Consider the following 16710-nt stretch of genomic DNA (forward strand, 5'->3'; position numbering starts at 1 on the left):
GAAACTCTGAGAGGTTGTGGATCCCCGTCCTTCCCGCCCCGACCCCTCGCCGTCTAATCGTACTAACTGTTTGTATAATGCCCAATTAAATTAAGACCTTTTTTTTTTTTCTTTTACTCACCACATTAGCTTTGATTCAGGTAGATAGGATTAACTGTTACTTAATCTTAAAGATCTAATCTACACACATATCTACAAGGAGCCACTGATCCTCCTGTACTTTATGCAGGGTTTTAAAAAAGGCTTTAAAAACACTGACAAATCATATTTAATAGAATTTTTTATTTGAACAATACATTTGTTAGCCATCAGTGCTTATGTACATTGTTTTTTTTTAAATGTTATTCAGTATTTTAAAATTATGATTTGTGCAAATCTGCAAATGTCTCTGCAGGCTCAATGGGTTTTCTTTTTTATTACAGTTCAAATGTGTATGTTGTAACACCCAAAGAAAAAACACACACAACTAAGAATCATAATTGATTCGGACACCACATAGAAAAAAAAAAGAAAGAAAGGAATTATTGCTTTTTGCTTGGTTGATGTTGTCTCCTAATAGAGAGAAAAGTTGTGATTCTGGAATGTATTGAAGCCTGTGAGCATGTGAAACAGATGTGTATACTTCAGGGAAAAATCACTCTTCTACAAAAAAACAAAACAAAAAAAAACATGGACGAGATTTTTTTTATCTTACTGCAATGATACGATATATTCAGTTAAGAGCTGGCAGGTTATTTTTTTTTATTACATAACGATGATGCCCTTTCAGTGATTGTAATAAATGTGAATGTGTGTTTTTACCAGACCACATTTGGGTCTGTAGATTCCCAGAAAGTGAACTCATTCTCTCCTCCTTCTTTTTTTTTTTTTTTTTTTTCGCCCTCACATGACGGAACACTTCTCCTCTGCTTTGCTCTTCAGCTCGGTCACCGTGGCGGAAGCCTTCTCCTTCAGCTGGTCCATGTCCATGTTCTGCAAGTTTTGAATCTGGCCCATGAGGGAGTCCTTGCCCTCCTCCTCCGTGGCGTCCTCGTCCACCATCTTGAGCAGCTCCTCGGGGACGTCCACGTCGTCCCCGGCCATCTCGATCATGTTCTCATCCTGCTCGCTCTGCAGATGACAAAGATCCAGGCAGAGATCAGAACATGGACGCAGTGATTACAGTACGTATCTGTCTGCTTTTAACGCACCATGGACATGGAAATTTATCATAAAACACTAACCTACCTGTAATCTACCTGATGTCTGGCTTAAAGGCTTTTCACAGGATTACCAGGCTACCTGGTTCCTTGATCCTTCCTTACACATTTAAAACATTACAGCACATTTGCCTGGGTTTGAATTTAAATTACAAACAGTACAAACACATAATTGACCTCTTGATCTGTCTTAATCCACGTCCAAGCACCTGCATTCGAGGTTTTTCCTGATGTCTGTCTGCATTCGTGTGAAGACGTCTCCTCTGACTTTATTATCCACACTTCTGTGTATCATTACTTCACAGAAATGTCAAATTTGAAGCCCACAAACGGAATCGAATCACTTATTTTCTGGAGTAGTCATGCAATAGTCACTGTCCTACTGTGACTACTTTAAACTTCAATCTGTGGGATTATCTCAGACGTGCTTTAGCTTTTCCACTCTGACTCCCAACGATAGGCTAAAGATAACTTCAATTGCACGAGACCCTAATTCCATCAGACGAACAGCACCGACTTCCTGTTTCTGTTCCACTCTAATGGACATTTGTTTCAGTAAATATGAACATTTTCCTGGTACAATGTACATGTGCCGTCAGCCTCCTACATTCCAGGTACAATAGAATATGCTGTTTGTCTTATTGCAGCTATGATAAAGGCACCTCAGCCTTTTTCATGTCTGCTTTTGTCCTCATCGTGTGTGAGGTTTAAATTTGAAAGGAAAGCAGTGAAAAAAACCCACACCTATTGTAAGGTGTTATAAGGAACACACACACGCACAATAGCGTGAAGCTGTATGAAATGTCTACAGCAGCCAAGGTCACCAGGCAAATAAAAGACACGTTAGTAGAAAGCCTGTGATCGAAAATACACAAACTACAAAAAAAATAAGGTTTCTTTTAGTTTCATTGTCATTCTTTCACAGGATTGGAAGTCACTCAGGTTTTTATCTTTCAATAAACTCCCTACATACCTTTTTTGCTCCCTCCATTACAGTTTATGTTTTGTTTCAGAGTCCTCTGAAATCCTGGAAGTGCTCAGATCACATCCACCAAAGATAGATGTTGTTGTTTCTTAAAGCCAGTTCACAGTGGCCGGTGCTTCCTAATGAGCCTGGGACACCTGCTCAGTGGCATTTGGCTTTGTAAGACTCAAGGTGTAATGTGGGACGTGTAGGCTAAACGTCTCCAGGACACTGAACGAACGTCTTTCTCGCTAATCTACTGGCAGGGCTTCCACCTCCTGTCGTCCAGGCTGCAGCAGATGTTAGATTAAGTTAATGACACCGAACCATGAGGCGGACTTTTCTACCTGTGCAGGCGGGGCACAAAATGCTGCCACTGGGGGGGGGGGGTACAATAATTTATGATCCTCTTATTGCACAAAAGAGGGATTCACAATCTACAATATGGACTAAATGCTTATAACACACTATAGTTTATATATAGGACATACATTTGTACTCGTGCTGTTTGAATTTGATGCTAAAAATATGGTTTCAAAGCAGAGGTGATATTTAAAAATAGGCTAAACGTGATTAGTTCAAACATAGCAGGCGGTGTTATTTCAGGTATAAGACAGAAAGTCATGTTTTCTGCACGTTTAGGTCCTGCTGGTTTATAAATTGTGTGATAACTAAACACATTCATTGAATTGATCCAGTCACTGTGACACTGATGTACCTTTGGCAGCCTGTATTTATCCCTGAGGCACACCCTGAGTGTTGCCCTCTCTGCCTTCTTGTGTAAGAAATCTGCATCTCTCTCCATCCTGCAAGACACAAATAGGATTATTACAATAAAAAGTCAACAAAATACAGAATAATAATGCAGTAAATCAGCTTGCTAAGAATTACAACATGGTGTGTTAATCTTTGCATCATGATTTTATGGACTTTCCACTGAGACGAACCTGCATCTTCAGGTACTTTCCCTCAGCCAATTACAGCTGGGATTATTGGGCCAGACTGTGTCAAGCAGATTTGATATCAAGCCAAGACATTACAACTGAAACTGGAGCGCGACAACAACAACACAGTGTGTTGAGTTTTTTCACACATCATCATTTAATAAAATATGTTTTTTTTAATAGTCACACAGACCTTTAAATTAACTTATATCAAATGTCTGTGTTCTCATAGAACTCAGTTCATTAACAGAACATGTTCAGTTTCAGAGTGTTATTTTGTGTCGTCTTTTAAAACAACACAAAGTTAGCTGGATTAAAACTGTTATGTAACACACAGAGTGCTTGATGCTACAGAATGTACTGTCGCAAATAAAATTCATCAGTTTTGTTTAGCAAAAAATGGACTGAAAATAAATTTTGAGTGACATAAATCGTCCTCACTACAGCTGAAACAAACAATAATTAATAAGTGCGTTATTTTCACTGCATTTCACACAAAACTGGACTCGGTGTGTTCACGGGTGGAAAGAGATGACAGATTACAGGAGATTATTGATCGAGGTCCTCCATGACATTCAGCCTCGGCGGATTATTAAGTAGAGAAATTGTAGTGAAAAACAGCAAAGATGGTGGAAGCTGTGACCTTCAGCCACAGAGGCATCACTCAGAAACACACCCTGCTCACCGTAAAGTTGAATAATACTTTAACACAGGGATGTTTGGTTAAATGTGAAAAATGATGAGGAAAGAAAACAGTGAGAGGATGTGAGGGAACAGGAAACGACTAGTCAAGGTCATGATGTGTGTGTGTGTGTGTGTGTGTCTGCAGACATGCTGTCTTCAGCAGGCCGGTGGCATCACTGTGGGTTTTTCTACTTACTTTTCCTCCACCAACTGTTTTTGGTACTCTTCATACTCCTCTCGTGTCATCCCTGCTGCTTTGGCTGGATCTGAGGGGGTGGCCTCCTCTTCTTTATCACCTCCACCACCAAGACCCATTCCTGACAGGGGGTTTCCAATCATGCTCTTCAGCAAGAAAGCCATGTCGTTGAGCTGTGTGACGGTTCACTCAGCGAGGGCGATGATAATTTCTTTGCAGATAAAAAAACAAATAATGATGGTGCTCCTCTTATAGTGGCTTCTCTATAGCTGTCAAATCCAGTGGTAACTCTCTGGCTAACCTGCTGCTTGTCTATGGAAGCCAAGGACACACTGACGACAAGCAACACACACATATACACACGCTCACACACTTAAACACACACACACACGTTTCTGCCTCGTCCATAATCTGGATTTAATCCTCCCTGCTCCACTATACTAAGAGGCAGATGGCCTGTTTTCTTTCTATTTTTAAACCATGCGGACCCGTGCAGATATTTGTTTTAATAAATGTGACACTTTGTGCAGTCTTTGGTAAAACTCAGGGCAACACTTATTATAAAATGGTTTTGGAGACTGGTGTCCTCCGTTTGTGACAACACACATGTTGCTTCCGCCCACTGCTGCTTAATCATATTAGTGAAGTATGGGGCGGCCCGAGTGCAGCTTACACAGAGAGAGAGAGAGAGAGAGAGAGAGGAGCGGGATTACAGCCTTGTTTATCCCCGTGAAGCCATCCCTCATGCAGTGCTATTGTTCAGAGGCAGGATGATTGACAGGAAGATGAGAGATGAGGAGGAGACCTCTCTCAGTTCATGTCACCACCGTTAGTCTTCAACCAGGAACCTGTCAAATTTAAAGACATGCTAATAGCCCTAAATTATAAAAGAACCTGCAAATATTCACTGTACAAATGTTAAATAATCCCTCATAAACTGTCAGAATAATCCAGCGTTTTGATACCAGCATCATTTATAGGCATTCATGGTCCCCAGTAGTTGAACTACACCTTAATCCAGACTACATTTACAGACTTGGTGTTTAATATAACAAGTATAAATGTTGGTAGCAGGTAACATTAGCATTTAGCTTAGCATTGGAAGGGCTAAGAAGAGAGTTTCATCTTTGCTGCCACTTCTTGTTGACGCATAATCTAAAGCACAGCATGCGGAACAGGTTTTGGCTGGAAGGCCACATTGTCGAGACCAAAAAAAGTCAGGAAATGTTGGAAATATGTCCCGCATTTTATTTTAACGAATAAATTTAAACACATTTCCAATTTGGGGAGCTTGTACACAGACACCCTGATACTAATAGTCAGTTGTGTGTCTTTTGTTAGACTGGAGTCACTTGGTGTCTCCTGAGGAATCCTACTCCATTCTTCTTTGGTGAATCTCTCAGGCCTCTCCAGATTTGATGGTCTCCTGGCAGGGACCCTGGTCTTTAGTCCACTCCACAGAGTTTGTTTTAAACATTTTTTATCCAGATTTAAGATTTTTGCTCTCCTGGAGGTAGCTCTACATTAGAAGAGATGTTGATGCACGTGACGACTCAGTTTTACTGCAGACTGTTTCAGGTTTTCTTTCAAAATATTCTTCAGTTCTTCAGTTTTAATGATTTCTTCCACCCTGACAACATTCACAGTTCCAGACACACTGAATCACCCACACTGCCACCACAGTGTTTGACTGTATGACCCGTGTTCTTTGGATTATACACCTCCTTGTGTCTCTGCAGTTGTTCTCGGCTCTTTAGACACATCTCTCTTCCTGCTTCTGTCAGTCTGGTTCTGTTCGACTCTCTTTGAACTTCTTGATAAAACCTCTCACACCAGCTCTTCAAACTTGAAGCTCTTTGATAAACTTGTAGATCTTCTCCTGCTTTGTAGACACTAACGATCCTGTTTCTCACATTGTTTCAGTTACAGCACGGACTGCATGGCTTGTACTACTGCTAATCAAAGGGGGATGATAACTCTGCACAAATGTAAGTAAGGCTTCATCTATGGTAGAAAATCTTTAGTTTAATTAACAGAATGTGGGAAATAACTATATACATGTTACAACAGATTGCAACTTTTTGATCTTTACAATCAAGAAGGGCCTTGACTTCAGATATTTTAGGTAGAAACTCATTTTGTGTGTAACAATAAGCAGACACCACAGAGGAGATTATGTTTATATGTTTATGTAAATTGTTCAGATTCTGACACGCTTCATTCAGAGCAGATAAACTGACTGATCTGGGCTTTTATCACCAGTAGTCCTGCAGTTTTTATTAATACAAAATTGCACATTTCAAAGCACAGGTTCTTCTTTTGTTTGTGGAAATGGACTGTGGCAGATTGATGCTGTTGAAAACAAAATCTAAGGATCTGACCAACCAGAAATACTGTAAGAAACATGATACATCATGTTGGAAATCCTCAAGTCTCACGCTGGCACTCATACACATTTTACTGATCAAAATTAAAAATCTTCAATGAATTAAAACAAATCTCTTCAACAGAACCAAAAAATTTTTTTCAAGTACAATAACTTACAATCTGAAAATAATCAAAAACAGACAAATTATGAAAACAGACATTCCCTCATTTACACATATTTGTTTTACTAACGCAGTTCATCAAAAGAACTTCTTTGCTGCTGCTTCTTGTTGACTTCTACAAAAAAAATGGAGAAGACGCACAGTTAGAGAAGGGACGTAAATCTACAAAGACGTTCAGAGCGGCGGTGTCTTACTTGTACATGATGTAGCAGAAGAACAGGACCGACTGGATGACAATAAAGATAGCGAAATGAACTGTGGATAAGCAGGATGGCATGGGAGGCACCTCGGGGCACTTCATAGCTTTTTCAGCCGGATTCTGCATGTAAAACAAAACAAGAGTTAGTGCACAAAAGTCTCATCTCTTTCACAAAAAACTACTCCAGACTCTGATCCGTACCGGAGCACCGCGCTGCACCAGGTGCTCCACGTCCCTTTTGACCGTGTGCAGATGTTCCTTGATGTCGTTGAAGTGTTGAATAGTCTCGTACGTCCCCATCCCGCCGGTGTTAGCTTGGTGCTGGACGGAGCCGATCTGCTTCAGGGACTCATAAAAGGAGTTTCTGCAGAAGACAAAGACAGACCAAGGGTTTACACTTTATCCCTGTAGAAGCATTAACACTGCACAGGGACTCCCCGAGGACACTAAGAAATCATTGTTGAATGGATTCATGTTGTGAAACATGATGCAAATTAAATATGCTGTGTGGCATTGTTTATTTATAGACATATAAATTGACCAAAATTAATCTTTTAATCCCTATTCACTGGAGGCTCCATTTACTCAAAGTTTGAAAAACAGAAAATTACCATCTGATATAAAAAAAGAGGTCATGATTGCTAAATTAATCCCTTATAAAAACATGTTCTTACAACAGATTACAAGTACAGTAGGTTAAGAAACAGAAGAACACTATTGGGATTATGCAACCTATAAGAGGCTAGCTGCAGCTAAAGACTACATTTAAATGTTATTTTAACAAAGAGTCTGAAAACAAATATAAACACTGTATGCGTGTGAATTCAAGAAGCACAATTTTAGTGCATTTTATGCGTTAAATAAGAAAAATCGTAATATTTTGGCACAAAAGAGACAAAATTAGCCCAAATTCTGGTTAAATATTAAACCGGCTCAGACACAGAAAACTACACTACTGAGAATCTGATTAAATACACAACTCTGTTCACATAAAGTGGATTTTCTTGAAGCATTACTGGGAGTTTATTTTGCTGTATAACTGTGCAAACACACATGTAAAATCACTTACAGGAGAATGAATTTAGAGTTTGGAGGACAGCTGAGGTCGGGTAAAATCAGGTTTGTTGACCAATCAGGCTGAACATATAAATATACAAATCTTTGCTGTCGAGGCCGGAGTGTGAAATCTGTAAGAGCCGTGCCATCACTTTCAATTTCAGCAGCAAATGAAGCTGTAAAACACTCTCAGAGGGGGAATGAAGGCGTCTGAGCCGGGATCACATTTCTTCACAAAATGTAATTTCTTAAAGTTGATTACTCGCGGGGAGAAAGCAATAAGTTTCCCTTATCATCTTAAACACATCTAAGACGATTATGGAGAAGGGGGGAGAAAAAAAAGTGACTCGACAAATGAACAGATTTCCAGCAGTGGAAGGAAGAAGGCCCCGGGGAGGGAGCGCGACAAGAAATCAATTGGAGGGAAACCATGTTTTTGCTTGTGTATGACAGATGTATTTAAAGACTACTAATCTGATAAGGACAAAAAATGGTGCTAAGATGTGGCCTTTTCTTGCTCGACCACATGGCCGAGGTCTGAAAACGGGGATGACATATAAACAAAATCTAATTTGTTTCACAGTGAGGGGAGAGAAAAAAAAATCTCCCCTGAGAAAGTAAGTGAGCATTTATTAAAGCCTACATCTAATCTTCATCTACCACAAGTGACCCATTTATGGGCAGAAAGCCTTCTTTGTATGTTGGGAGGTGGTGGAAGATGGGAGTCCTATCATCATAAAGTCGGTGTTTAAAAGACGAGTCGGGATAAACTGAGGACTTAATCTACAAAGTAATACAGATCAGTCGCTCACATTAGCACATTAGAGGGAGCAGCTGCAGCCTTTTGCCAGGGTCTGCGCTGCTTCGCTGTCCATCAGCTTACTGTTAAATTTTTCAACCGCTAATATGCTGAATCTTTACATATTTTCATGTTTCACTTTCAGAACTGTGAGGTAGCAAACGTGGCAGTCGGGTGTGACCGCGTGAGTGTCGGGGTCAGGAATGTGATAAAGAAAATGAAAATTTGAGAATGAATGTCCTGTTGGATTTAGGGCATATAAACAGCTTGGTTCTTTTATGATACAAGAGATTAATGTTACATAAAATACAATCTTTAATATCTTGTGATTCCGATTAATTCTTTATGCAGATGGTGGGTTAAATATTAAACACACAATCAAACGGCAGCCACAAGGCAAATATCCCCTATCAAAGCAACGTGATCAAAACATAACATGTCATTTTCCAGACAGGCTGACTGGCTGTAAAACTGTGCAGATTAATTGTAACAAAAAAAATTTTGCTTTTTAAATCTGTTGTTATGTTATTAACTAGGGATGTAACGATATCAAAATCTCACGATGCGATAATATCACAATAATAGTTTTCATATCAAGTGGGAAGGCAAAAAAAATCACTGAGTGAAAAACCTCACAGGTTAGGTGTTAATTTTAAAGAGCTGGTAACAGTGTTTGACTGAAGTATATGTCCGTGACGGGATTTTATATTTTGGCTCCAGCGTATTCATTAACCTTCTGAATCCCTCGTCATCCACTACAGAAAACGGCCGTAGGTCTTTGGCTATATATTCACCAAAAGGCTACATCTTGTGATTTCTTGAGCTCTCGTACTGTTGTGGGGAAATGGGGTTGTAAACGCTTCCTAGAGGGTCTTTTGGCCTGGCTGGATTTTTTTCCTGACCTCGCTTCTCATATTGCTTGTTCTCCCTCGACGTGTAAGCCACCACTGTGTGGCAGTGTCTGCATATCGTCTTACGTGTGTCCGTCAGCTTATCTCCCCTCTCATTTCTTGACACGGCAAAACCGAAATTCCACGCATCTGACTTAAAAGCTGCTGGAGCATTCACAATTTCAAATTCATCTCTCTCTCTCCTACATCCATGCTTGCCTCTCCTTTGCGACTGACACCTGCGTCCACCATTTTCGCGGTTCTAAATTTGAGCTCAAAGGACGATAAGGGAAGTATGGTCGTTGTAGTTCTCACGTCCTTCCGCTGTGATGCACTGCCGCTGAAACAAAGCTACATTTTTTGCCTGAACGACCTACCGTTTTTGATACTGTCACAAGTGCACGACGATATCGAGAAACTTTTGCTCTCCATAATCCCTATTATTAACACAAAAACACGTCAAAAATGACTCTACGTACACCCGATCAGGCTTACTAACAATAAGTACCAAAAGCAACGAGTCGTTTGAGACTCCATAAAATCTCTTAAGCTGTATTATCTTAGCATTATGAACCTGTGCACTGAGACAGGAAAGAAGAAGCTTACAGCTGGATATTACTATACTGATCATGCTGTAATTATAATAGGTCCTTTGTATTAGCGAAAAACTCTCATTTTTGCATCTTCTTAGGTCTTTAAAGTGCAGTGATGGCTCCTTTTAGCCAGCGTGTGCACATGACTGCGAGTCAGAGGAGGAAGCAGCTGGATTATGCTGCCGGCAGACACCTGTGATGCTGCAGCCGCTGCATCCTGAGATTAAAGATGATCTGAGGGATTTAAACCTTCAGGATTTTCCTTGTTTTTCTGGAGTATCACGGATGTCTCTTTATGTTTGTTGCAAAAACAACAGCTCGTTTTTGTAAGAGTGACCACACACACTAACCTCAACTCGTTCAGGTTTCTGAGGACCTCCTGCTGCGTGGTTAAGACAGAGCCCAGCTGCTGGTTGGCTGACTCCACCTGAGAGAGAATATACAGCATAATGGTCTGATGGTTCTGATAAACCAGTCATAAAAAAAAAGGCTTGGATAACCTGTCGTATAAAAGTTAAGTAAACAGAGACACTGAGTCCGTGTTAGTCACCTGTCCGGACCCGGTATTCGCCCCCTTCTTGGCCACCTCGTCTGTGATAACGGAGACGTATCGCCGCTGCTCATCCAGGATCATAGCGAGCTGTCGGTGGAGCTGCTTGATTTCCAGATGGATCCGGTTCTGGCCTTCAAACACCTGGCGGATCTCCCGGTCATTCACGCTCTCATACAGATCCTCAACTGAAGACAGAAAACACTTTCAATAAAACAGCAAACTTTCCATGTTTATGATTCCAGTTTCATGCTTCACTCTGGGTCTCTGTGCTGGTGGAAACCTACTTGGCTCTCCTTGGACGTCCGGGTGCTCCTTCTGAAACTCCTCTTTCTTTTTGTCGAGCTCTTGCTGGAAGTTCTGAAATTCCTCCTGGTACTTGTCCTTCTCTTCTTTAGGAATCTCAGATTCAACTGGAGGCTTCAATGGAAAAGACAAAAAACCCTCAATGGAGGCCGTGCTTAGCTTAGTCTACATGCTGTGTGTGCACACATAGTGGAGGAGTTTTAGAAAAACGTGGTTACCGGTTGCTGGCCTGGCTCTGTGAGTCTGAAAAACAGGAAGGACAAAACGTCGTGGTCGTCTGACAGAGGAAACAAACAGACACACGTGTCAATAAAGCCGCTTTTTAATGACAGATTTGACAGAAAATGAAGTAATACCTGCTAATCCACCGGTGGCAGCTGAAATACCGAAGAATCCCTCGCTGGGAATAACCATGTTGTCCACCTTTGTGCAGAACTCATAGTCTTCTTTGTCTGGTGTGAAGCCATTGTTGATCAAAACCTGAGAAGTGAAAACAAAAAACACTCAAAGCCTCCACTTCTGTTAGCCTGACGTACAATAATAACGCTACGTGTTTGTCTCCTACCGTCAGCGTCTTCTTGTAGTACGTTATCTTGGCCCTGACTGGGTAGGGTTTGTTGCGGAAGTCTCGTAAACATGTACCGAGGGCCTGTGTGGTGCCGTCACTGGATAAAAAAACATCATGGATATACATACAGCTGCATGAACAATGGTGGTGAAGATACAACTCAAAGTTTATTGGATAAGTGAATAACACGATGCTCGTGTGTTGTTTTTGTAAGCGCTCATTTAGCGGAGCGGTACAAAAACACTCTGAATTTTAAGACAAACTGGAACGGCACTGAAAAAGTGATTTAAAGCTTTCACTGGCCCTCAGGGAGATTAGGAAAGATGGAGGATTATTTACTTTTCAAGCAAATATAATCATATTTCCTAATCTTCTTTAAGTTGTAAAAATTTGGTGATGACATCAGAGAAAACGCACAAGAAATATTTACTTACTTTTGGTGGTCATAAACAAGGTTTCCATTGTTCCCCACAACAAGGATAGATGGGTTATTTTTCTAGAATGACAATGACAAAACAACATCTAAATCCCTTTTGGTCAACAGAGGTAATCTCCATCTAAGACAACTAATCCCATACCTGAGCATAAACAAACGTTTTAATGTGATCGAAAACAGGTGAAAAACTTGTTTGCATCAAGAGTTGTTTTTGGTGACTTTCAAAATAAAAGACTGTGGCAGCCTTTATACAAGAATTAAATTAATTTTTAACACTAACCTTCCCGTCATTGTCAAAAGAGTCAAAGAAGACTCCGATACCATTCCACTGATCAGCAGCACCGTACACCGGACCGTCCAGGCCCTGTGAGGTGGTGAACCACACCGCCTGTTGGACACAAATTCGTTTATTTCAGCATCATAGACACACAGGAAGAAGAAAACTGTGAAGTATTGTTTTATTTTGCAGCCATCATGTCTTAATGTAACAATAATGGTGAGAATGAGTAGCAGGTTTGACATCACTACGGCAATATATGGAGAATTTAACTCATTAGCCTGACAGCAATACCTCCTGGAACAGGAAGTGCAGCTTCTCTAACCCATAGAACATGCAGCATGTATTATTCAAGGATGGAAATAAGTGACTGCACATACTGCCTCTGTTTGGGGGATGTTTGTGACACTTTTGACAGTCTAAATCTTTACTAATTAGATCATGATATATCAGGTTAAAGAGTGTGATCGTGCATTTAGCACCAACTTTTGATTCTTTGTGCTTGAGACTCTTTTATGGACGTGGAGCTGGAGTGTGTGTGACTACATTATGACAAACGTACTGTGTGATGATAAAGACCAATGTGCAAAGGGGAATGTCACAGTTTGCTCTTTAACACTGAAGCTGCAAACTAGTCCCGGGTCCCAGCCCTTCTATTCTTCTTACCAAACCGTCTGCTCCCATCCGGCCTCTTCCAGACACCCTGAAGGTCACCTCGGCCTCCCAGTGCTCAAAGCTGACTTTGTTTTTGGTCCACACAGATCCTCTCTGACTCCTGAGGGACGGTGTGATGCGGACCTGGTCTGCACTTGGGATGGCATCTTGGATGGAGAGGAGGAAGAGACAGGAGTCATTTACCGTGAGTGTGTGTGTGTGTGTCTGACTCTATGGGTGAACTTACATTATTATGATGTGCCCACTTCACTGCCTATACACAGTTAGGTTTGATAAACAACCTTGAACCTTTATGTTTCTTGTCACAATCACCCCTCGGTGTGTTTTGTTTGTCTGTTTTTGGAGGTAGAAGGTTTGTATGATTGATTATTGATCAGCTTTAGATCTCTGCTGATCTATAAGGAGCGCTGCGTAATCTCATATCAGCAACTAGACAACTCAGCGTGTTATGCAAGAATCCAAAGGCCTTTTTTTTTGAGGGAGGAAAGTTCAACACTGAGTGTTCAATGTTGAAATGGGGCTTAAATTTCCTAATGGAGTTCTGAATGAACGAAGCGAGCAGCTGCAGCACGTCTGAACCAGAGCAGAGTACCGGAGCACACCGCAGACCTGAACCCGATCCCGGCTGCTCCTCCTCGGAAGACGAATGTAAAAGCAGGCCGAGCAGCGGTTGTGTGATGCTGACAGTTGGACACAAACTTACTTCCAGTGTGGATCCAGAAGGGGATACTGCCGTCGTTCTGAGACAGGTGCGGACCCTTGAAGCTGTATTTGTACTCGAACCGGCGGTGAGGAGGCTCTTCGGGCGTCGAGGCACCGGCGGCGGTATCGGCGACACTGCGGTGAAATAATAACACTGCGAGGAAAGTTAATATCAACACCGGAGCTGTGGCAGCCCGGCGCTGTGCTATCATGGACACCGCCATGTTTCGGTATCACTGCTGACGTAGCGCACAGTCCACGAGCATGACGGGAAGCCTGTAGGGCCAACAGGGCGCTTTCTCATTGGACGGTTTTTGGGTCCTATCCCCCCCCCCCCCTTCTTCTTCTTCTTCTGTGGCCCTTTTTGTACAGCTTTCTATTTTTTTCCGACAAAATTAGATTAAAATATTCATACATTTCAAAAAAGTAAAAATACTTAAAGGGACAGCTCACTCAGTTCTTTTATATTCACAAAGACCATAAACAATCATCAATACATATAAATGAAAAAAATGCAATAAACAACAATAGAGACTTCACCTGTTTGCAGGAACAATCAAAGAGTCAGACCAATCAGAGAAAAGGCAGTGATTAACGGAAGAAGTGGAGGAAGTACTGAAGCTTGGTACTTAAGTAAATAGTAAGTAAATACTTAAGTAAATACCCAGCAAAATATTTACTCAAGTAAAAGTAGAAGTGCTTAGTGCTACATCAACAATTCTACTTGAGTAAAAGTCTTAAGTACTGTTAATGTACTTAAAATATTAAAAGTAAAAGTACTCATGCACCGAATATATATGATTGATTTCCATTGCAAAGGATCTGAACAGGTTAAAATAATCAAAGAAATCATCTTAAATGAAAATGGAGCATGTGTAGTTAATGTACATGTTCAGTCCAGAAGCAGCTATGGACAGGTCTGTGTGTCATGAGGCAGGCTGTGGGCATCAAGTGAACAGAGAGGCTGCTGATAACAAACAGGCATTCAGCATGTTTACTGTGTCAGTGTTCCTGCTGTAGATTCATGTTATGATTCATGTTAATCAGACATGAATGGATGGACCTGTGTTAGCAGACAGCAGCTAACTAGTTAGCTCACTGAGCCAGAGCACCGGCATCATGACTGAGGCTCATTATAGAAACACAGCTGGCAGCGTGACACCACCTCCATGCAGAGTCTGACCTCACATCAGTCCAGAACAGCTGTATGAACACAACTGTATTCATAAATGTACTTGTAACTACAGACATTGTAAAAATGTGTAGTGGAGGAGAAAGTACAGATAACAGCTGCAACATGTAATGGAGTAAAAGTATAAAGTATGTACTATTATTTTTACTTAAGTACAGTAACGACTCGAGTACAAATACTTAGTTACTTTGCACCACTGCATGTTACTGAGTCTACACTTCTGAGCAGTTACCTTTGGGGAAGTGTCAGACAACACAGGAAATTTAAGCAAACAGTTCAAACAGCCCTATAAACAGCAGACTGGCCTCTGTGTCTCTGTTTCATTACCTTGTGTTTATACAACAGAGCCAGAAAAAAGCCATGGTGTCATGGTTGAACTCACCGAAGTGTGCAGACATGCTGATTCAGCCGCCTGTCTTAGTAAGAGTGAGTAGCTGCAGTGTGTAAATGCAAAAACATGTGTTTAGAGTAACTGGCTTTATTAGCTCAGTGTTGTTACTAGAAATATCCATTTATAGATTAATTTATCCTGAAATATATATATATATGATCATTGCCCTCAAAAAGCTGTTAATATATAACAGCTATCCCACTGCTTTCTGCCGCTCAGGGGTCAGTGACAGGTCAGGTGACCCAGTCCTGCAGCTTTCTCCACAGTCTGAAAGCCTCAGTGGGAGACGAGTGATGACACAATTATGTGCCACTCGCTTTCTATTTACTTTCATCCTGTTGCTTCTGGAGGTGCAGCATCCCTGTGATTACGGGTTCAGGAACGAACCCCGAAACAAAACAAGCTATTGTGGTGACACTAATCCGGGGATTTTAACAATTCGGGCAAATGATCAGCAAATGGCTGAGCTACACGTGTGAGGTATGCAACATACTGTTTGGTTTTGTTGTTGTTGTTGTTTTTGGTCACCAGCATCATTATACTTCACTGTTTTCTGTGTTTTGTTTGCTGTTGGATGAGAGAGGCGGTTTATAGATTGTCAATCAAAAGAATCCATGATGAACATAAATCTTTAACGACAGCATGAATTAGGTTTGGAGTATGTGGCTCTGAAAGCCAACATAGAAATCAGGATAGATCATCAACCAGCAGTGAAGACTGGAACAACAACAACAACAACACAAAGCACTCCACAGAGTGGAAATGATAAATTAAACACTAACCCTTTCACTCATGAATCCCACAGGTTTTCCAGTGGATTTAGGGAGCAGAGAAAATAGAGGCCTGTGTCCTTTTGTCTGAGGAAGTCCTCATTAGAGAGTTAAACCACACTCTTTGTCAGGAAATGTAGTATTTGAATGACAATAGTAATGCTAATAGATCCATTTAGAGGGGGACAATGGCAACCTGTAGGATGTTAATGGGTCACTGAAACTGTGAATAGACCATCACATGAGTCAGCACAAATATTTGGCCAGTGAATTATACAGTGCTGCAGGAGACGTCGTCATGGGAGTGACAGCTAAACGATGCAGCGTGCTGTCGTTTAATCTGAGCAGCCTGTAACATCTCTCTGCTTCACAACAAGTCAGGATCCTAAACTTTAGCTTTAACATGTAAGACAAGTAGCTGCTGCTGCTGTGCACCTAAAGGTGTTTGCATTACCCATGTTGCATCAGGAGGAAAGGGAGAGTGGCCTCCCGGTGTGACGCCGAGGCTTAGTTAAATGAAGCCTGTAGCTTCATGGTGCTTATTCATACCCAGAAGCACAAAGCACAACATTATCACATGAAGTGAGGGAGTAAAGTAATAAGGAGGTGTCCTGCGGTGGGACCACAGGAACACACACGTTTAATTCACGGTTATTTTCTCTGATAATCGACAATCAGACATGTATGTAAGCACGTTTATTATTCTGGTGGCTCAATTCTGTGCACATACATGGCCGCATACTCACTTCGAACAATGCAGAAGGACTAAA

General features: G+C 41.2%; 2 protein-coding genes across 2 annotated transcripts; both read right to left on the minus strand.

Moving 5' to 3' along the window:
* Window positions 1–882: 882 nt before the first annotated feature.
* Window positions 883–4151, minus strand: cplx4a (complexin 4a). Its single transcript, XM_028418350.1, has 3 exons — window positions 3988–4151; window positions 2882–2969; window positions 883–1110 (listed from the first exon to the last, which is right to left on the minus strand). Exons 1-3 carry the CDS (start codon window positions 4149–4151, stop codon window positions 883–885), a joined length of 480 nt encoding a protein of 159 aa, XP_028274151.1.
* Window positions 4152–6160: 2009 nt separating this feature from the next.
* Window positions 6161–13848, minus strand: lman1 (lectin, mannose-binding, 1). The gene is made up of 13 exons (XM_028418548.1): window positions 13589–13848; window positions 12877–13031; window positions 12214–12321; window positions 11932–11993; window positions 11495–11594; window positions 11286–11409; window positions 11148–11206; window positions 10911–11043; window positions 10624–10811; window positions 10424–10500; window positions 6937–7099; window positions 6731–6855; window positions 6161–6651 (listed from the first exon to the last, which is right to left on the minus strand). The coding sequence occupies exons 1-13, from the start codon at window positions 13809–13811 to the stop codon at window positions 6615–6617; spliced, it is 1554 nt and encodes a 517-aa protein (XP_028274349.1). The 5' UTR covers window positions 13812–13848; the 3' UTR covers window positions 6161–6614.
* Between the last annotated feature and the right edge of the window lie 2862 nt (window positions 13849–16710).

The sequence above is a fragment of the Parambassis ranga genome, chromosome 12 (genome assembly GCF_900634625.1).
Source record: "Parambassis ranga chromosome 12, fParRan2.1, whole genome shotgun sequence".
NCBI classification, from domain to species: Eukaryota; Metazoa; Chordata; class Actinopteri; family Ambassidae; genus Parambassis; species Parambassis ranga.